The 23,139-nt window shown below is 40.4% G+C and overlaps 1 protein-coding gene across 1 annotated transcript in view; it reads left to right on the top strand.

The window, feature by feature from the left end:
* Positions 1 to 23,139, top strand: part of LOC107689478 (catenin alpha-2-like) — a 519,554-nt gene that overhangs the window by 404,586 nt on the left and 91,829 nt on the right. The window contains exon 8 of the mRNA XM_016487473.1: positions 7,809 to 7,889. Within this exon, the coding sequence (XP_016342959.1) occupies positions 7,809 to 7,889 (81 nt within the window). The remainder of the gene's footprint in view (positions 1 to 7,808; positions 7,890 to 23,139) is intronic.

Here is a 23,139-nt window from a genome sequence, read left to right on the forward strand (position 1 = left end):
TCACAGGTAGTTGTGTTTCCACATTGGAGACCAGACAAAGACTGGACCTGAGGTGTGTGTTTAAGCTGCGTTCCAGACAACTTGAAATTCAGATTTTGCCTGCCTCCTACTTTTAAATAATGTCTAGAATGCTGCTTGAAGTCGGACATCCAACTTGTGAACTCGGGGCAGATCGATCAACCCCGACTTTAGGGAGACACGTCATTTGACATCACTGCTTCCAACAGGCATAATGTGGAGCTACCTTGTGTCAAACTTAAAAACATTACACAATAAGATTATAAAATGATACCTAATTTTTGCTTTCCGTCAGCTGTTTTCAAAATGAACGGCAGCGTTTCATGTCCTTTTTTTTCTGTTATGACACTTTCACACAGGACACATATTTTAACCTGCTCAATATATTATGGTTTTATGTATATTTGAGCTTTAATAGGTTTACATGCTGTCTTAGCCATTTTATTCCTCTTAACCATTTTAAAGTGTGAATGACTTTAAGTGACTCAGGATCTGCCTGTCATGTGACTGATCACATGACAGGAAATAGGTAATGAATAGGGATGGGCGATACCACTTATTTTGTTTTCGATACGATACCGATATTTTTCAAGGCAGTATCATCTATATCGATACCGATTCGATACTTCTGAACGAAACTTTTAAATTATGAAATTTATTAAATTATTAAATTACTAAGAGTAAAATGGGTAATGATAACCACTTAACTTTGTTTAAAATGCATTTTAACGTGTTTAATCCCAAACTTTTCCCAGACATGAAAATATCCAAATGATGTGTCATTAGTAACCATTTGAAATAATCAATAATTAATTAATTTTTTTTTTTTTTTGGAAAAGTGTGTGAAAATGTTTATTTTGTGGTCGGTCACAATTGTGGGATAATGTGTGTACTGAATTAACATATTTCTGCAGTCTAAGTTCACTGTTATCCCACCGGTCACTAATGTGACCATCAAGATGTTTACTCGTACAATTACCACACTTAACAAAACTGAATAATTGTGAATTCATATATTAATACTAGACACCTCAAAAATAATGTGTACCAAAAATATGTGTCATATCTTTATGCTAACATACTTTACTAGCCTTACTAACTAACTTAACTTTCTAACTTTACTAACTTTGTTTTGAAGCTTTGATGCAGTCATCATCTTTTCATAGTGCAAACAGGAAATAAACTGCTCTGGTCATGTGACAATTTGCACATGTGAAACGGCATATATTTAATTGAGACCCTTTATTTTTTCCATATTTGCAGGAAGTGCACTAAAACATCAGTCATTAAGGTTTTTAGAGCTTTATAAATGAAAACCTTTTTCACGGTCACTATTGTGACTGGTCGGATTAAATGGGCTAACATTCAATACGCCTTAATTGTAACTTATTAGGTTATATTTTTGTTTAATGTTTTTTTTTCTCTGTCCTCTGATAAGTATTGTTCAGGGCTGCCGTTCCCAAAAGATTGAATGCTTTCTTATGATACTTTTGGGAAACGCAGCCCTGTTTGAATGCACTTTTAGAAGTGAGTGAACGCTCTCTTTGATTGATTGGTTCTGTCTTGCAACATTTGCGTGTGTTCAGATGAGCAGGAAAATAATTCTATCCTACACAATTACTCACTAACAAAGGTTATTCGTCCAATTCAATGCATACTGTACACATTATTTTTTTTGTTAAATTAACAAAATCACTGGTAAATAAAACACACCTTAGTATCGATATTTTTTGTTTGAGTATCGATACTTTCGATACTTGGTCTTGCAACATTTGCATGTGTTCAGATGAGCAGGAAAATAGTTATATCCTACACAATTACTCGCTAACAAAGGTTATTCATCCAATTCAATGCATATTGTACGCACTTTTTTGTTGTTAAATAAACAAAATCACTGGTAAATAAAACACACCTTAGTATCGATATTTTTTGTTTGAGTATCGATACTTTCTATACTCGTGTCAGTATCGATATATCGATACTTCGGATCGATACGCCCATCCCTACCACACTCATGAAAGCTCGCGTAGTAGAGGCGTGTAGAGCAGTCTGCAATAACAGTTTGTCTCATTTTTTTTGACGAAAATAAAAAGAGGTTTTGGTAAAGTGTTTATCTTTTTGAATACATTTTAGTCTCGTCTTATTTCGTCAACGAAATTGCATGTTGATATAGTCTTAGTTATCGTTTCTTGACCGTACTGTCGTCTCGTCTTCGTCTCGTCTTAGTCATGGGAAAAAACAGCAACGAACATTTTTCGTCATAGTCTTCATTAACGAAATTAACGCTACTCTGGAAAAGGTTATGGTGGCTTCAGTATTCTGTACTTATTCTAAGGGTCATCTTCCAAATGAAAGCGGATAGCCTAATTAACAGTCTGCTTTGAATATCAATTCACGCCTGACCAAAAACCTTTGCACATGGATCATTATGTAGCTAAAACAATCTTAATTCACACTGATTCTGACCTTTCACCATTGTGAAAAATCGAATTCTATGTGACATTCTGCATGTTTATGCAACGTTGACATGATTTTGTTTTTTTCTTTGATAAGATGTTTAATTTCATAATTAGTTCATTTCAGTTTGTTTATTTATTTATAAAAAAGCTATTCCACTGGGGAAAAAGTAAGATTCCAAGCGATTATTTAGGCCTAAATTATTTTGAGACAGTGTTCCTAATAAAACACTTGAAATATATTGCAAATGGCCTCTTAAACGTCCCTGCATTGCACCATTATCTTGTTCTCATACACTCTGTCCACTGTATCATTTTCTGGCAAATTTTTGCAGGCATTTAGCCATTTCAGTCCTGCTGTCCATATTTAATAGGATACTGTTTGTGTTTGTACGGAGCCATAGCCTGCAGTATCGCTGTTGAGAGGGAAAGAGAGAGAGAGAGAGTTGGGACGTGTGTTGTCATCTACGGCGTGAGAGTTTCTTCTGACACTAACATACAGGAGCCAGCTGTGAGCTGTCTGGCAGATTGGACCTAGGGGAGACGGCCGCCATCGCTGCAAAATCTTTAATTACTCGCTAACAAGAGGAACCGTCCTCATTTCAACCCGAGCACATTTCACCAGCTCATTCTGACATGGGAACGATAATCCATTTTTGAGGGCAACAGCCACTTGAACAATCAGACAGGAAGCAAACAGGGGCATTCAGATTATATGGTGCATGACACTCCTGAACTAGTAACGCATAGCCAGACATTTCACTCACGGCATCAAGTGTAGTCCACACTGCAGCTTATTTTGGCTAAAACATGTATTTAAACAGCAAGAGATAGTCTGACAAACATATAAAGTGACCTTTTATGTGGCCACAATTTGCAAGGTTTATCTGAAATGGATTTTTCTTGTACATAAAACATTGAAATATCTATAGACCGAGTGATAAAGATTGTTGTCCACCCAAAATAACACATACAATTTATTTCCCAGACTTTAAAACAAAGTGAAATATGCAGTTCTGCTTGTTTACTTGTTATTAAGTGCCTCAAACAAAATGGTCTCATCGATTTAATTCCACTAACCTGATAAATTCAGTCATTGGTTCTTTCTGAACTAGTGCTCATTGAATCGACCCTGTGACGTTCAGGCAGATTGATAAAAGAATAAATAAAGGAATCGTTGTGCCTTTATTTCAGGAAGTTTCATAAAGCCAGCCAATCAGATTAGTCAGTGAATATACTTTTTTTCTGTGTGTAATTGTCTTTCACCTTTGCCTCCATCTCTAAATCTAAGCTAACCGCATGTCATAAGCATATTGTACCACACATCGAGTGTGTCATCAGGAGAGTTCATATAGTTGTTCAGCACCTGTGAATTGATAATTCAGAAAGCGTGACCCTGGACAAATTTGTTCATTTTCCTTCTAAATTTAAACTGCCAGATGATTGAATGAAAGGTCTGGAGATACAAAAACGGAACTGATTCATACTTTGGAATATAATAGAAAACGTCATCAGGTTAACGTCACGCATGTAACCATGGTTCCCTGAGGGAACGAGACGCTGCGTCAAAACGCTATGGGAACGCCTTCAGTGTGACCACGCTCTAAATCACGTGTGTAATCAGTCTAATGGATGGGCGAGATGTCACGGGCGGGGTGATGTAGCGACCAGGAAGCTTAAAAGCACGTGCAGTGAATACAGCATCAGCTTCTAGGAAATGAAGCAAGCACTCACAAGTATGCCGGAAGTATGGCAATGAGAAGCAGCATCTCGTTCCCTCTGGGAACCATGGTTACATGCGTAACCTGGAGACGTTCCCCTTTCAGGAACTCAAGCTTTGTCGAAACGCTATGGGTACAAGTATGCCCAAACCGCCAGACTTACAAATCCCTGCCTAGTGTGGAAGAGTACAGCTAGGGCGAGAGAACAGAAGAGCCTGGAGTGGCTCGCATATCGAGGTCATAGAACCTGACGTACGTTAGGGGCGTGGACCAACTCGTAGCATTGCAGATGTCCTGCATAGACACACCTGCCAGAAAGGACATGGAGGCCACCAAACTTCTAGTCGAGTGAGCCTTGACCCCCAAAGGCGAGGGAAGATCAGAGGACTCATAGGCAATGCAAATGGCATCCACAATCCACCGGCTGAGGGTTTGTTTAGTAGCAGGAAGACATCTTATGGGGGGACCATAGCAAACTAGCAGTTGGTCCGCCCTTCTCCACAGGCAGGACATATCCTTCCTGAATGTGGTAGCCTACAGTGAGCAGGACCCATTGAGACACATTTAGCAGAAGTGTCCACGCTGCCAAATAGTCTACTAAGGGAATCAGTCTCTCGAGACTGACCTCTGGTGTAATCAGAGCGGCTAGCTCAGTGCCCTGAAGCGGCGGACCGGCAGGGACGGCCAAACTAGGTGCTCTAGAGACCTCCGCAGAGGTAGCGAGCCTCTTAGTACCACTACGTTTCCGGGAGGTGACTGAGAGAAGCGCTCGCCGGGGACCGCTGTGCCCTGGAGCACCGTGGGTGGCAAGGTTGGCAGACCGATCTCCTGAGGGCACTGAGGAGAGACGGGCACCGTATGATGAGGTGTACACCACTCTTCCCCAGAGGGGCCTGCCCTCAGAGCCACAAGCGTCACGACTTCTTGGCCGAGGCCTTCTTAGATGTAAGAACAGTCCGCAGATCCGGCTTCGTCTTAGAAGACTCCCGGTCCCGACGCGGGGGAGCACGGGAGGCGACGCTCTGCTTTTGTGCCTCCTGGTATGAGGAGCTGGTACAGGGAGGGGGCTGCTCCCGCCCAGCATCCCCCAGAGCTAGAGAGCGGTGAGGCAGGAACTGCTGGAAAGCTGCCACTTGTTTACGAGCCTCCTGGTACCTGTTGACGACAGAATTGACGGCGTCGCCGAACAGGCCAGAAAGCGCAAGCGGGGCATCCATGAGGAAGTTCCTGTCCTTTTCTTTCATGTCAGACAGGGGTCAACCACAGGTGTCTCTCTGCCACCACCAGTGCTGCCATAGACCTGCCGATGGCGCGGACGGTCTCTTTGGTGGCGTGGAGAGACAAATCAGTGGTTCTGCGGTGATATCCTCTGAGTTAATCTCCTCACCCTCATCTAGCTCTTTCAGCAGTTTGGCCTGGTATGCTTGTAACACTGCCATTGTGTGCAAACACGCACCAGCCTGACCTGCTGCCGTGTACCCTTTGCCCACCAAGCTAGATGTAGTACGTAGCGGCTTGGAGGGCAATGCCGAAACCTTCAGGGACGATGCCGCAACGGGGGATAGATAGCTTGCAAGCATCTGCTCAACCCGGGGCATCACCCTGTATCCGTGATCACTCAGCCCCACCACATTGGCATAATGACTGGAGGCGGCTTGCTCCGCAGAAGGCATTCATCTAGTTTGCTATTCTGCGGCTCAGACTGTTTCTCGGCGGGCCACTCGATGTTTAACTTGGCCACGGCCCGAGTAACCACCTCCAATAGCTCCTCGTACTGGGGCGATTGAGGGGGCAAGTCCTCATCGACGCCCTCCACGTCAACCTCCTCGGAAGCGGAGCGGGCTTCCGATCCCAGAGAGCGGGCACTGAATCTGGTGGGTGAGGAAGAAGAAAGGGACTAGCCCGTCTCCATTCCCTCCATCAGATCCATCTGCGAACCACACGAGCACATCCGCCGCTCCGCCTCAGAGGAAGCAGGGCCGGCACCGTGAGGAACGCTGCCAAAGGCTCACTTCTCAAAGAGAGCCTTCCGGGAGCGAAGGGTACACAGCAGGAGACGCTCGCAATGCGGGCAGTCAGTTCCCTCAAGAGCTGACTCTGCGTGCTTCACTCCCAAGCAGACAACGCACAGACTGTGTGTATCCCCAACCGTAATGTAGTGTGGGCAGGGAGGAACACATAACCTGAAACGCTGCCTGCTCTCGCCCAAATGGTTTGTCTTAGCGGATGCTTTCGACATAATGGAGCTTATAATGTGGACAAACAACACTAAATAAGACTCACAACAAATAGAGGACTGACACACACAGAGCGCTTGATGAATGACAGAAAGCTGACACTATATCCACTGCACATGCTTTTAAGCTTCCTGGTCGCTACATCACCCCGCCCGTGACATCTCGCCCATCCATTGGACTGATTACACACGTGATTCAGAGTGTGGTCACGCTGAAGGCGTTCCCATAGCGTTTCGACGCAGCTCGAGTTCCTGAAGGGAACTACCTCTTTCATAGACCTTCACATCTGTATAACTCCAAGCTGGAGCTGGTTTTATGTTAGACTTCAATCCATTATATAGAATATTGGCAAAAGAACGAAGATGCAAGTTGTGCTGCATTCAGAGTTGTGTGCAATTTTCAAATTTCTTCAGGCTACAGTGTCTTTCGGCTTCATCAGATGGAATTTTCGGCATCCTGCGATGTGGCTTTTATACTGCCATAAAGGTTTAAAACCTCTTAACTGTCACCCGTCCCCTCTGTGGGACGCCTAAGTTTACTTCACTATATTACAATTAAATCCTAATCTAATCATGACAAACTATATATCGTTAGAAAGGTGAAAAACCAGTGTTTTTGTTAAAAATTATGTAGGAAAAGTAATAGATGAATTTATGACAAGAGTGCACCTCAAAAATTTACATCATAACAGGAGTTCTGACCTTTGCCACAAAAAGTCTTCTTCGTTGCCTTTTTCTCTATCACACTTTAGAAATCATCAGAAATTATATATCAATTGAAAACTTAAAATCTCAAAATTCATCTTTTGAAAACCATTTTAAAATCAGACATTGCATTACCATGAAAATGGTACATTAAAATCATATTACAAAATGTTTTCATTCATGAATTATAAAAATTTAAGTTTGGATAGTGCATTTCACGTCTATGTTCAAAAATGTGAGTGACAGTTAAGGGATTAATCCCTGATGTTTTAGGGCCTGCCTGTGGCCAGCCATTTTTGTTGTTGAAAAATGTAGCACAGAAGATTCCTTCATGTCGGTCTGTCTGCAAAACCTGCTACTGTGCTCCATAGTGCTCCATATTTTTTTTTTTTATCGTTGCTTGTGTCTACACACTATTGTTGCTTTATGCGGCACTTGCTTTATTCCATCCCTGCTGTGTCTACATTTAGAGACATTTAAAGGCCTCAAGTTTTAAGAGGTTCTTAAAAACCTTCACCAAACCCCACTCAAGTCCGACAATAGCATTTTTAACTTAACCTTGCTTAATCTTGATTTGTTTGTTACTCTTTCATCTTCTTCTGGTGTGAGCTTGCAGAACAATATTACATGTCTAATGCCAAATTTCTCCACCTTTCTCCCCTTGTATTGCAGACCGGAAGAAAAGAAAAAGGAGACCCACTGAATTCAGCTATTGACAAGATGACCAAGAAGACCCGTGATCTTCGCAGACAGGTGAGTCAGTCCTTTGCCTGTTGTCTTCCTAGGAAATAAGAACATAAAATGAACATGACCACTACACTGAAAGAAAGTGATATATTACCTCAAGATATTCAACATCTCATTTTTGTTCATGAAACATTGTTTCGTAGAACACAAAAGGACATAAATAAGTGATGAGAGGATGGTGATGGTAACTGTCAAGCTCCAAAAAGCACATAAAAGTATCATAAAAGTTGTATATAGGACTTGTGCACTATATTATGATAGCTTTGTGTGAGGAAGGGACTGACATTTAAGTCATTTTTTCACTGAAGCTCTGTCGCTCTGCCATTTAAGTCCCCTTTTAATAACACCACACTTTAAGAACCACAGGTGTACAGAATCGTCTTTTCTGAAGGTTTCCTTTGAGCCTGCAAATGGATTTAAACTTTCAAATAAGCAGACAAACAAAATGCTAAAAAGTAACTGTAATGCACACCACTGAACTATACGTTGTATTTTTACTTGGTGTTCAAAAGAATAAGTCTTTTGAGAACAGTTTAGACTTATATAACACCTCCTCACATTTCTGAACATCTGACTGTCGTGCATAAGAGCATCAAACACCAGTATGTCTCTAACTCAAGAAGCTGAGGTCCATGCTCTTGATTTCAGCAATCAGCACAACTTAAAAGCTCTTTTGATGCATTTTCTCTCTCCATCACCATGACAATGAAACAAAGTGTCAGATCGGTCAGCACTGATCTAAACTAAAAACAGAGTCTAGAAATAAAGCTGCTAGGCATTAGACATAAGGGCATTCCTATCTGACTGACATTCCCATCAGGAGAGTTTTTACTTATAAAGAATGAGCATATACTATGCTATTATATGATACTATTACCTAACATTTACATCAAGAGAAATTAAGTATTCTGTCTGCTCCTCAGTATAAAGAACAAGGCTAGATTCATGTTTCACTGGTTAAGGGAAACATAGGCGCTCCTGTCAGCCCAATTAGGGCAAGATTTTTGATAAATAGCATCATACATTTCCCTCTGTTCCTTGAACAATGTTGTTGTATGATTTTTGAACACTTGGCATACTTTCATGATACATACTTGTATGGTGCTTTTTGTCATTGTGGAGTTTGATAGCACCCACCCGCACTTACTATTTTCATTATACGGACAGGAGCCGGTAGAGTATTGTTTACCAAAGAAAAAAAATGTATTTTGTATTCCTCTGAAGAAAGAAAGTCATATTCTAGGTTTGGAATAGCACAAGGTAGAATAAATGGTGACAGAATTTTCAGTTTGGGTGAACTATTCCTTTCATAAACTCACCATATAACACATTCGGGTAAGGAAAAATTGTCCCTACACTCTAAACATCAAAATGTCAGCTGTCAGAGAGCATGCAATCACCACAGTCACCCTCTCATTTGTAAGATTTCTTCACATTCTCTAGAAGATTGTTGTGTTTGACCATTCAAAACTTGTTTTGTATTCTGGCAAAATAAAATTTTTGCACGATTCTATTATAGTTAATGTTTTACCAGTGCCTGATTCTTACAAGACCCTTACAAATTTGAAATTGGCTTAGACTTTTCCCAGTCTGCTGTTACTCATGTCATAACTCAGGATGGTCACCAGTAAAAGGTTTAAGACTGTGTGCATTGTTGTGGTGCCATCTGCAAATCAGCGATGTTATTAGGACATGTTCATACCTGGCTCATTTGGAGAGTTTGTTTCAGAACCTAGTGCATTTTGACCCTTAGTTCAGTTTGTTTAGGCATGTATGAACACAACAATCTTGTTTGGATCCGCACAGAAACAATAGGTCTGAGATCATCTGAGCGAGCTGGCCTCGACCCAATTGAAAATACACTCTGGAGTGTTTCAGTTGTGGTGAGAAAACAGTTCGACCTAACAGACAAACGAACCAATTTGTTCTTAATTGCTCTTTTCTGAAACAGGTGCATTGCAAGAATGACGCTATGAACAGAATCCCAGAATATAAATAGGTGCACTCTTAACAACAAAAGGATGGTTTGCACTTATATGAGACTCGCATAAACATTTTGGTACACTTTGAAATGTTGCCTTGTAAGAGCAAACCAAAGCAAGAAGAGAATGCAAGACCGTAACAATTTAAGTCCCTGTTTCGGAACAAAGCAAACAATCTACAGGTCTGAAAATGCACTTAGTCACATGGCATTCTCAAATGATTGGCTGATAACACTTTAGAATAGGGAACACTTATTCACTATTAACTATGAATTTTCCCTCAATAAATTCCTAATTTGCTGCTTAATAATAGTTAGTAAGGTAGTTGTTAAGTTTAGGTATTGGGTAAGATTAAGGATGTAGAATAAGGTCATGTAGAATAAGGCATTAATATGTGCTTAATTAGTACTAATAAATGGCTAATATTCTAGTAATATACATGCTAATAAGCAACTAGTTAAGAGACCCTAAAATAAAGTGTTACCAACTGGCTCAAAAAGTTCTGTGGGACCATGAGCAAGTGTAGCAGATTTTAAATCTCACACTTCCGGGTGGTCCTGGGACTGTAAAGATGAATATTAATGCTAACATATAGCCTTCTCCAGGTATTATAGACCTCCTTGGCCTGCCCCCACTGAGAGAAGACCCTCTTCACCCCACATCACAGTAAATCCACAGAGAGAACAACTAATGCAGAATGGATGTTCGTTTTAAGCGGCCTGCTTTAATTACACTCTTGGAGTTCAGGAGTGTGTTAGTGGGTGTATAAATCAGCCGGCGCAGAGGTTAAGAAGCGGTACATACAGACTCACACACAGCTGGAGCACATGAACATTCACCGTTTACCCTCCGCCCGGTTTGTACAATCTTTTATAATTGGAAAACATCTTTTACAATCTTTTCACTCCCACCCCCTTCACCAAGACTGTAAATTCCATGGCCGCATTTTCAGACTCAGCAGTCGTACATCACCTCCCTCATTTCTGCTCCTCTATGTTCCTTCCCTCCTCCCCGAACCCCACAGCCATCGCGTTCCTGCTTTTTCTGTCACCCGCTTCGCTGGACCAATATTTGGAAAGCTGTAAACTTTCCCTGACAAATGCATTGTAGTTACGTGTCGGATGAGGAAACCGGCTGTTTACAGATTTGCCAGGCCAAGCATTTTTAATCCTCTTAAGACATTTATTTGATTATCTGTCATGGTCTGAGGCAGGGCAAGATGTTTCCCTCATGGATACATGGAGATTTGATGGTATAGTCAAGTGGTTTAAAGGAAAAGAAAATGTGTTTGATAGCCCTGATTTACCCCAGCTTACTCTACTCCGGAGTCATCTCCCGGTAATTCTGGCTGATCACTTCCTGTTTCCACTGCTGGTGAGCTCCATATGCTCTTGCATCTGATAAACCACCTCTCACCTTAACAACATGTCACTAGAATCTCATCACAAAACAAATTACATTTGAATCACTTTAATTGGGTTTAAGATCCTGGAAAAACTTGCCAAGGGATCAAGGAGGATTCTAAGCAAGTTGCGGACCAAGCTGTTGATGTATTCAATGTGAAATCCATGCACATATCTTGGATGTCCTCATTACGTATTTTAATTTCAGGCAGTGATCTATGAGCTGCACTCATCTGCTGTGATTGTGATGTTGTTTACCGACCTCACAGAACATCCGCCACAGGCTTTATAACGGAAAAACAGCCCAATTCAATCAAAATGAATTACAAAATGTTATTGGGTTGTTATTAGTTGATAGCAGGAAGATGATGCATTGAGCCATTGAGGCACTAGCGCAGGGGTTTCCTGGGGTTAACTGATGCACAACTCGCCCATGTACAATGCAAAACAACCTGTACGGCACACTGGGGAACATGTGATATTTGTGTATATTTGCATGTATGGATCTGGGTAGATTCATGTGCTAGTTATGGCACGGTTTGTGTGTGTGTGTGTGTGTGTGTGTGTGTACACGAGTAAATGCATTTCCTTCTCATGGCTGAGCCACTGAAGATATGAGATGCGAACCTCTGTGATCCGCTCAGGGCTTTTCAGGCCCCTCAGTCAAATGAATGGAGGCATCGCCATCTCATCAAATCAGTCTCACCGGGGGAACATCGAGTGTCTGTGGCAGCCAGTTTTGAGTTATTACTGTCTACCTAGCAAGAGAATATACCACCCCGACCAGTGCAAATCAAGCAATAATGGCGAGCCCTGTTCAGGATCGCAGACATTGCAGAGGAGCGATGGTTGATTTTCGTATTGCCCTCGCTGCTTAGTCTGTGTTGTATTACATTTGACCTGTTTAGGTTCAGCATGTGTTTATGGATGGTTCTTTTTTTTTGATAGATAGATAGATAGATAGATAGATAGGTCGGTCGGTCGGTCGGTCGATCGATCGATAGATAGATTTCCTTGCTTTAGTAATATCATATGGTTTGACTACTGATGTGTCATTGTCTGTGTAAATAACTAATTTGCAAATAATAAATTTGTTTTGTATGAGGTGGGATGTTGTACAATATGTAGCATGTCCTGCAAAGATTTGTGTATTAAATGCAAAGGAAATAATTTCACACCGAAGTAAAAAAAAAGCTTCAGTTTACTTAAAAGGTTCACAGTAGAGACCTGCGCGGGACGGATTTTTCAGTCCCGCTCCCGCAAGATTCTGTCAGCGCCCGCCCGCTCCCGCAGAAATATATCTTATCTGGTCCTGCTCCCACCCGCGACATTCATGTTTTGTCCCGCTCCCGCCCGCTAAAGCCCGCATAAAAGTAATCTATATAGATTTTTTTCAGTAGGCCTACATCGAAGAAATGTACATAAAATGGTTCTGTAATATCTTCTAAGCTCCACAACATACCAGCATAAACGCTCTCGATAAAATATTTGTTATTTAGGCTAAGCATCAACATTCACATTCACAAACCACTGTTATTTTTAACAGAAAAGCAAGCATGTGCTGCTGCGTGCATGGTTTGGCATGGCAGAATGCAAGCAGCGCGCTTCCTTTATTATCACTAAAAGCTGACACTTCAGCTAATCGTGATCTCATAAAGCTCTGTTATATCACATTAAATATATGCACAATGAATCTTTCACAGTGTCTACACTTCGTGTGTTAAAATGAGAGGATTCGTGAGCACGCAATTTCAGCACTGCGGTGAGTAGATTCTAACTTAATCACCTCTGATTGGCCATTGCGTTCCAGAACTCAACAGTTGAGTCTGTGATTGGCTACATTGCGCAACCTTTTAAACGTGTTATAAATAGAAACTATGCCTAGCTTGCGCATGTCAATCATTTTAATGTTAATATTAGTTGTTCTTTTTGCTTTTGTGCAACAGATAAATAACAATTTACATGTTTTAAACACTTTATGTTTAGATCATTTCTATTTTGCAGGAGTCCCGCGGATCATTTTATTCTCCCGCATCCCGCACACACACGAGTCTCTTCCCGCCCGCACCCGCACTCGCCCATCAAGAGTTGTCCCTTGCCGCACCCTGAGCTCTTACTAATGCATTAGCATCGCTATCAGATTCATCAGTAGTGCTGCAGAACAGATTAGACTAGTTCATATATACAGTAGAGATTAACCTCAAAAAAGTCTTCCATTGCCTTTAGTCTCCTGAGCAATTGTATCTCCTTCCGCATTGCGCAGAGGACAACTGATGATTCCCACACTCTTACGCTTGCCGTTTTTATTTTTTATTAATAGGATGATGTAGTTGTTCTGGGCTTGTAATCAAAAAGTTACTAGTTTAAACACCGCAAGAGGCGATCCATGAACTATCACCATTGTGCCCTTTAGCAAGACACTTAGGTTGCTCCAAGGGGACTGTCTCTGTAATGAGTGTACTTCAAGCACTTTGGATAAAAGCATCTGTTTTCCTACTGTGGTCGTACCTTGGTTCTGTGATGGTACCCATTTAGCAGACGCTTTTATCCAAAGTGACTTAGAGCAAACTTATTACAGGGACAGTCTCCCTGGAGCAAGCTAGAGATGGAGCTTTGCACAAGGGTACACAGATGAACTTATGGCTCATTCCCCGAGGAGCTTGAGCCTCCAAACATGCGCTTTCTGCAAGGGAATGAGTTTAGAGTGGGGAGGGATGCTGAAAATGGATGAGTTGTGACATCACTACAATAAAGGCAGAGATTATGAATATTAATTATTCTGTGCTGATGTTGAAGGACAGTCTTCATAAATGTTATAGTCTCATTACTTAATAATTATTCATGATTAAAACTGTTGACTTAAGTAAGGATTTTCATAAGTTGTGTCTGATAGATAGTGATATACTGCTGCTCTGAGAAAGAAATAGTTCAAAAACATACCTCTTTGAAATCATATCAAGTACTGAAACTATAGACAATTATATTCTGAATGAAGTCAACAGAGTTTGGATACATATTTAATAGCAGCCAACAGCAATGAGTGCTGTAAGTGGTGGGGGTTCTTTTCCATGCATCATTCCATTCCATTTAATTCAAATTATTAACCACTGTCACTTAATGCTATATTTCATAATTTATAAAAAAATAAAAAATAAAAATAAAAAATATTCACTTAAACCACTGGGGCATGCTGGACAGTTTTCTTGCCAAGTCCAAGGGATATGATTGGTAATTTTATTTTATTGTTTAATATAGATAGACAGACAGACAGACAGGCAGGCAGGCAGGCAGGCAGACAGACAGACAGACAGACAGACAGACAGACAGACAGACAGATAGATAGATAGATAGATAGATAGATGGAATGGCATGAGGGTGAGTAATTGATGACAAAATTTAAATGTTTAAAATGTTTAAATTTTTATATATATATATATATATATTGGCTACTTTATTTTTTTTTCTTTGCCATTATTCTGCATGAGCAGAAAGAAAGAAAGAAATTGTATCACATCACTGTTTGGTTATCCACAGTCACAGGGTGTTGTCTGAGCTAGTGGTCCTCTTAGCGGAGTAATTCAGCAGTCACAGGGCCAGTCACAGGACTAAACCCAGCATTTGTCAGACCTCTCCCCCAGAGGCACGCCTCTCAGATGCCACCGAGTGCTTGAGCTCCCATAATGCTCTGCCACCGAGCACTACAGACAGAGAATGAAAATAAAAACAAGAATAACAGCATAAGCAGAACACAAAGAGGAAAAGATCTGAGGTACAGCCTTTCAGCTGTTTAAAAACCGGATGAATAATACTGGAGGTGTGGGAACGTACCACGCTGAACTAATACTCTTAAATATCTGTTCTTGTGCAATTAACAGTCCCCACACACACATCCCTTTACACCACTTTGAGCTATGTGTCATCTGTCATCCCATTCCTAATAAATGTGTCTGTCAAGTCCTCCCTCCCAGCTCTCCGTTGACTGATAGCTTACTTCAGGATGCTCCTCTAGTGAACAACACTTCTCTGAGCATATGCTTAAGCAAGCTCTCTCTCTCTCTCTCTCTCTCTCTCTCTCTCTCTCTCTCGCTTTCAGTTTCAGGATCCATTTTGTGAATCGCAAATAGAAACAATTTTGAGTTCCTACAATGTGTGTGCTTTGATGAAATTGCTCATACTATAAAAAGATGACGAAATAATTTGTTATTCTGAAAACACACAAACCTTTTCTATTTTTGTATATTTACTCTGTGTGGATATGTGTAATTATTGCTACTGGCATATGACTTGTTTTTGTGACCTTGTGAAAGTGTTGGCATCTTACTGCTGTTCTTACAGCATCTTGTTACCACAGCCGCTTTGACTTCTTTGGAAGTGTTTAGCTGACAGCTACTCTTAATATACATCTAAGAAAATCTCCTAGAGACAGACACACAGAGAAAAACTCATAAATCTTGCCTAAAAAACTAAAATCGCTTTTTCAAAGTAGAGCTCAGTTTTAACACTTCTAAATCAGTTGTACATTTCCCACACTTATGAAATTCGCAAGCAGAAATTGTTTCAATTTTAAACAGTCGCTCTGAGTGATGTCTACAGTCTGGAGAGTTTGGGTTCCCTCAGCGCTCTGAACTGTCAGGTTTATTACTGTACAGTATATGGCAGCCATTGCTTAAGACTTAAAGGGGAGTTTTTAAGCATGCTTTGACATTTTTACATGTCATCCTGTGCAATTCCCATCTACATAAGCATCTTAACACTGACATGTGTATGCAATAAACTCAGTTTTTGTGCTGTGTACTAATTGAGCATAACAGGATGCCGTGATTTGCAACTTTTCTAATGAGCCCTTATGCCTAAAAGTGGCATTGAACCTTTGTGTTGTATTCAGACGCAGTTCCAGTAAAATGTTTTGAATGGCTGTTTCAGATTCCCTTAACAATAGTTACACTACCTTCCTAAAGTTTGAGGTTGGGAAGATTCGTAATATATATATAAACATGTAAACATGTAAACACTTCAGGTGGGAAAAAAGATCAGATTTTAAATAACTGCTATGTAAATGTTTAAATCCAAGTGTTTTTTGCAATTATAGTCATGCATAGTACATTGTATGATAACTCTTTTCAGGCCTTGGTGGATAGTGATGAAGAATGGAAAATTGACCGTTGCATGGTCTATAATAATATGCACATAATACCGTGTGAATCTACATACTATTTTATGATGCGTAGATTGCAAATCCATTGAAAATAATCATTAATGTACAGAGTCAGATACATGCACATTAATATAAAATAATTTATATTTAAATAATTTAAATAATTTAAATAATTTTATTTTTATGTGGGAAGGAAAATGAACCATTTAACTGAACATTAGCTTCAGCTGAAGTTAACTTAATTTTGTATTGTTGGTTACTGCATTTTGTTTTTGCTTTCCTCACACAATAATTGTCAGACCCCCCGCAGTACTACTGCGGACCCCCTGTTGAAGACCCCTGAGGGTAATGTTTACACAAGGGAATATTAAACAATCTTTTGTGAAGAAATAGTTAAACCAAAAATGAGAATACTTTTTTTTTGCACTGCAGAATTTAAGATACAGTACAGCAATCGGATTGAACTGATTCATACTGACACAAATGTAGTCAATGTCACAAAGACAGTCACAGAAAGCGAGAGCCCCAGAGAGGCGCCACTCCCCGTTTTTCCTTATAAAAAAGCCCTGCATTGCAGCGCAGTCGAGGCTGAAGTCAGTGGGCAATACATTAATGCAGGCAGTGGGACTCAGGCTGGAAGTACGGCACGCCTACTCGCTGATAAAGTCCTCAGTAGGCCCTCACGATCAGGGATCAGGGTACAGTGGTACCTCAGTCTGTCATAGTGGAGGATGATAACAGAAGCAGTTGATAAACCCATGTGCACACCGGCTCTTCTGCCGCTCTCATCAACAGTCTAGAAACACCTTCCCACTGCCTGTCTTCTCTGCTTTCTTATTTCTATTTCAAGAAATTGTCAATTGTCACACTGCCACGGTGTCCGTAGCATCCGCTCATAGATGTGTGCATTGACTCAAGTGTTATGTGATTCTCTGTGAGAGATGGAACCTATCTGTTATGTGAATATGTTATGTAAGAAACTGCTTTTTATTTAGATTCAGTGCTCCCATTAGAGTTACCTTTCTTATAATACACTGTAACTTGTTTTGCATATACAATTTCAATGAGCTGTAGAAATTTAAAACCTTCACTTGATGTCAAACATCGATTATTGTTTTGGATAAAGTGTTGTGTTTTCATGGCTGAATCACGTCTATGCTTGCTCTACAGTCTGTTGAAGTTTAGTGGTGATACTATATTTAATTTCAAGTACATAAAAAATAAATAAATAATGCAATCATTTAATGATTTATTTATCTGTATCGTACTGGCCCAAAATCCTGCAATGACAAGAAACACTTGTCATTTTCTTGTCAACACTATCACCTTAAGTTCTTAAATTCATCATATTTTTTTTATAACTATTCATCAAAGGGGCTTCCTCAGACAGCACGAAGGGATGTACCTTTCAGTTTGGCCAGGAGCAAAAACATTCAAATCAATGCTAAAGCTTTAACCTAAATGCCGTCTCTCCAGAGCAAGAGAATCATTTCTCTGGCTTCCTTTACTCTGCCCTAAGACCTCTGCGGTGATCATTGAATGGGAGGGAGCTTTGCTATCAGACTCATTTACAGACATGACAGGAAGATCAAACAGCACATCTCCACTCACTGTGTTTCTTTCCCTCCACCCCCTATCCTCTCCAGATGTCATTGTTAATACTAAATCAGTGCTGTTACTTCGTTCTGATTTGTATTGGCTGCCGTTTCTGCTAACCAGGTACAGGAGCATGTTTATCCTGTGATTGCCCTTGACATTTTAATAAGAAACGTCGAGCCCTTGACCCAAAGCGTCTGCCGCTATCTGCAGAGAATCCAAATTCTAAGACTGATAGACAAAGTTGAAGCCACTGATGACTGTATTTTGCCACATTCATTTGTTTACCATGATTGTTACAATCAAAATTTTACGGTCTCTCAGTTGTAAAACAGGAATAATACCAATACCAAGTTTTCAGAAATTAATTAAAAAATTGGTGGAGAAAGTGGAAATAAATCAACAGTGTAATGAACTGCTCGTTTTCTCAGATTAAGAAATCAAACATCTGTTAGCTTTGTTCTGAGCCTTAGACTGAGTAAATTGCAGAAGATCACTGAATTTCACTGCCGATTTGACTTTTGTTCTCCGTGGCATTTGTGTTTTCATGTTGTAGCAGGTGGTTAATCCTTAAAAATACACTTTCTTGTTTTTAAGCGAAATTAGCAAACACAAGCTAATCTCATCTCTTAACCCATTTGCAGCATTAAATGATTTATCTTTTGGCTTGCCTAAGTGCACGCTTTATTCCTTATTTTGTCTTTGTTTCTGTCTGAATTTGACTTGATTGAGTTTGCTATGCTGATTTTTTACCGGCGCTTCAGTGCCATATGGATGAAGAGAACAAAAGATTAGGGAGAAATTGGGAAAAGAGGCAGAAAGACAGAAAGGGGAAGATGACAGGTAGGATCACAAGATTTCCATTTTTTCAGTCCCTCAGAGCAATTTAAAGCAAAGCACTTCCTCTCCTCAGTGTTTCCAATTTTTGGCTTGCTGTTTTTGTAGTCTGCGAGGAGTCGGCGGAGCACTCCATTCGTCAAGCTTTTTTTCCAATTTAGTCCTGAGATTACATGACTATAACTTCAGTTCCTTCTTTGAAAAAGACATTAGACATGAGGGGCCTCACTGTGGGCTATACTTGTTGTCTTGCCAATGCTAGCTATGCTATTGGAACATTTAACAAGCTTTTTTGAGTGAGGGAATACCGTGTTTGATTTAACATGTTACCACATTTGTAACATGCAGTATATTAAATAAAGGTTTAAAGGTCTGCAACCTGAAAATGAGATTTTCCCAGTAAACAGAAATTAATCTCACTGGCATAATGATGATAAGATGCAAACGGAACTGACCCTAAAATGCCATGGTCGATGTCGAAGGAAAATAATTATGGCTTAAATAATCTTAATAAAAAAAGCAGAGACAGATCACTTGCTCTCAAGCTCCGTGAGAACTGAAAAAATAATTTTAAGAAGGGGTGGGGGAAATGAAATGCCGTCAGACTGAGTCTCAGTTTAAGATTATTAATATATTCAAATACCAGTACAGTACTGTTCTTCTTTTATTTATGTAGTTCCTTTTTACACACATCGTGACTCATGTGCACTCTAGTGCATCTCTAGTTTTTTAGGCAGTGTAAGCAGAAAAATGATACATTTTGGTCACTATATTTCTATTTCATTTTCCCTGGGGTTGCACCCAAACCATTAAGAAGACAAGCACACATCCTTTACCAGAGGTTATTAGAGACAGAGCACCAAGGTTCATTAAAACATTTCAATTAAATCATCGGCACACAGGGAGAAGGATCATTACCTATGGAGTGTGCTCTGTTTTCTGAATTTCATGCTCAGGTGGCCAAGAACTCCTCCACTGAGTGCTGCACATTGATTGAAAAGATGACGTCCTCATGCTTGGCTCTGGTTTCATGGCCTGTTCCATAGCCCAGCGTGGCCTTAAACTTTCTTACATGCCAAAAAGAGGAGTCGTATTTTACACTTTTGTGGCAGCTATTGACTTCTTGCAACAAAAACATCATTTTCTTTTACCAAAAATGTTGGGACATTTTTCATCTGCCCTTTTTTTTTTTCTTTAACACATTTCAATAGTTTTACCAAAAGCTACGAATATCCCTTTTTCAGAAGTTTGCTTGATGATTACTGATGTGTAAATGCAACCTCATAACCACAAATATTTCAAATATTTTTACTGATTTATTAAGATTTTGAAGTGAGAAACAGAAAATCCTGTTTTTTGTGACATGTCCCCTTTAAGGGCGTCTCAAGTCTCAAGTTCTGACTGGCCAAGTTTATCGCCAGTGATGGATTATGCATCCCCTTTAGCCATAATTGATCATTACTGTCTGCCCACCATGGCCTATCACAGGGTTTTTAATTGGTTAAGATATGTGCATGCCTGAATGATAATTATTGCTTGTTAGGAGTGTTTCCCATCATCCATTATAGGACATGTGTCATGGGACTGTACCTACTGCCCTATTAGAATAGCCCCCAATGTATTCTCTGTATATAGCTGTGAATATTGCTGATGATGTGTTTCTGCTACTAAAATCGGCAATTATATAACAGTGATTGTATAGTTTTATAAGAACACTAGTAATCTTGTTAATAATCACATATCCTGTTTCAAGAGATATTTTAGGCTTTTCTCTTACCTTGAGGCAAAATGCATGCTTGTGTATTTTAGGTTGATGTGAAACTGGCTTATGCTCAGAGCTAGTGATCTAAAGGTTGCTAGCTTGATCACTGCAATTAGCAAGCCATGAGCTTTTAGCATTGTGCCCCTAATGCCGAGTTCACACTGCACGATTTTCAAACTCGTCGGATCGCCGTTGTTTTCACACTGCGTGACTATCTGGGGTCGCATTCAGTTGCTGCTGTGTTCACATTGCATGATGGATCGGCGACAGGAGGTTTCACACTGCATGACTTCACAATAGGAAGAATCGCCGACAGCTCTGTCTGGTCCGCAAACTATGTTTCACAACAAAACACACGCAAGAAGTGATAAGGAAATAATGCGAGAACCCGCGTGCGTCAGACCGGAGTTCTCGAGCAAGACTGTAATTATTAAAAAAAAATATATAGCCTATAGCCCACAAATTGTCTGTGAGCTGATTTCCAGCTACAAGGAGAAAAGGAAAAACAGATTATGCAGGAGGGAGATGCAGGAAACAGGGATTGGGTGTTCTGCAAAGAGAGTTGGAGGTAAATAATTTTGCAGTAACTGTTATGCTGATGTTGTGGCTGGTCAAGCAAATGTTTGTGCTTGGATTTTAGCCCGATTTTTCACTCGCCGACAGGTTTTGCGAAATCGCCGACAAATGCCCGAAATCGGAGGCAAATCGGTGCTCGTTCACGCGAGTGACAATCACTCAGTGTGAATTATCAAAGACGCGATCTGAGGGAATCGCCGACAAGTCGCAGACGCCCGTGAAATATTTGGCATGCTAAATATCTGGAGCTGTTGGCGATTCACAATCACGCTGTGTGCAATGAGTTCTGACTGAAAAACACATCGGTGATGACCTACAGCCAATGAGACAGCACGATACAGGGCAGAGGGAAGTTCTGGGAGGAGTTATATGAAACATAGTGTTGCCAAATCCGCGATTGCTGCCGGTTGTTTTTTATGTCAGCAGGTTGAAGCGACCCCAATAACATGATATTTAGGCCCTGGAATGTGAATTGTACCAGGAGAACCCCGCCAAAATTTTTTTTATTTTACCCCCCGAACGCGATTTTTACTGGGGGACCCCTCGAAAGCAATTGGGCTATTTTCAGGCTAGTTTTGAGTAGTAATTGGGCGGGTTTTGTAGCGAAAACCTGGCAACCCTGCACCAGACAGAGCTGTCGGCGATTCTTCCTATTGTAAAGTCATGCAGTGTTTAACCTCCTGTCGTCGTTCCATCGTGCAGTGTGAACACAGCAACAACTGAATGCTAGCCCAGATAGTCGTTCAGTGTGAAACCAACAGTGATGCGACGTCTTTGAAAATCGTGCAGTGTGAACTTGGCATAAGCAAGGCACTTAACCTCAAGTTGCTTACTATGCCTTCTTTGCCTGCTACTTTTTTTAAGGTACTGTAGAATTTGCACTTTTGCTCTCTTGCTATGCCCAAACATTGCCATGTCAAATGTAGTCATGTACTCTTTTATGAAATAACTATTTTCTTCATTACAATTTAGTTGTTGCCTTAGGTTCTTTTTTTAAAGGGATTGTTCACCCAAAAATGAAAATTCTGTCATTAATTACTCACCCTCTTGTCGTTGCAAACCCGTAAGACCTTCGTTCATCTTCGGTTTATGAATAAAGTCATTATTTTTGTTTTCATTGCACACAAAACGTATTCTCGTAGCTTCATAAGATTACGGTTGAACCACTGATGTCACATGCACTATTTTAACAATGTCCTTACTACCTTTCTGGGCCTTGAATTTGTTAGTTGTGTTGCTGTCTATGGAGAGTCAGAAAGCTCTCTGATTTCATCAAAAATATCTTAATTTGTGTTCCGAAGATGAGTGAAGATCTTACGGGTTTGGAATACCTTGATGGTGAGCATTTAAAGAGATAATTTTCATTTTTGAGTGAACTATCCCTTTAAGGCCTCTTAAAACCTCATTGGTTTGGAATTTTGCCATCAGACATATACAACTCTGTTAATTGATTCAAAACTTGTGCATTCCATAAGGAAAATGGCATATTTCAAATTGCACACTTCCAGGGGAAAACTGCCATTTAGATGGATGTGAATGGTGTCTTTATCAAGGTATTACAGGCTCTCTTGAAGAATCTCAAGTGAATAGAGTGTTTACGTAACGGTGTGTTGGCGCTAATGCACCTATAAACATGCCTTCTGTTCAATTCCGTTGCGCTCCATCTAGCTGTTTTTAACACCAGAACACTCTTAAAGGTGGTGTAAGCGATTTCTGGTAGCCAATGTTGACATTTGAAATCACCAAAACAAACACGCCCCTACCCCAAAAGGGTCTCGCCCCTATTTTGATAGCTCCGCCCCACACATACGTACACAACCCAGGCAACGATTAGTTCTGTGAAACAAAGCAAAACCTATTTTACACCGTGTCTACACCGGACGCGAGTGGTGCGGCGCGACAAAATACTATGGAACTCATTATAATCAGTGATGCTGTCTACACC

This window comes from Sinocyclocheilus anshuiensis, unplaced genomic scaffold, assembly GCF_001515605.1.
Source record: "Sinocyclocheilus anshuiensis isolate Anshui unplaced genomic scaffold, SAMN03320099.WGS_v1.1 scaffold1215, whole genome shotgun sequence".
Classification (NCBI taxonomy): Eukaryota; Metazoa; Chordata; class Actinopteri; order Cypriniformes; family Cyprinidae; genus Sinocyclocheilus; species Sinocyclocheilus anshuiensis.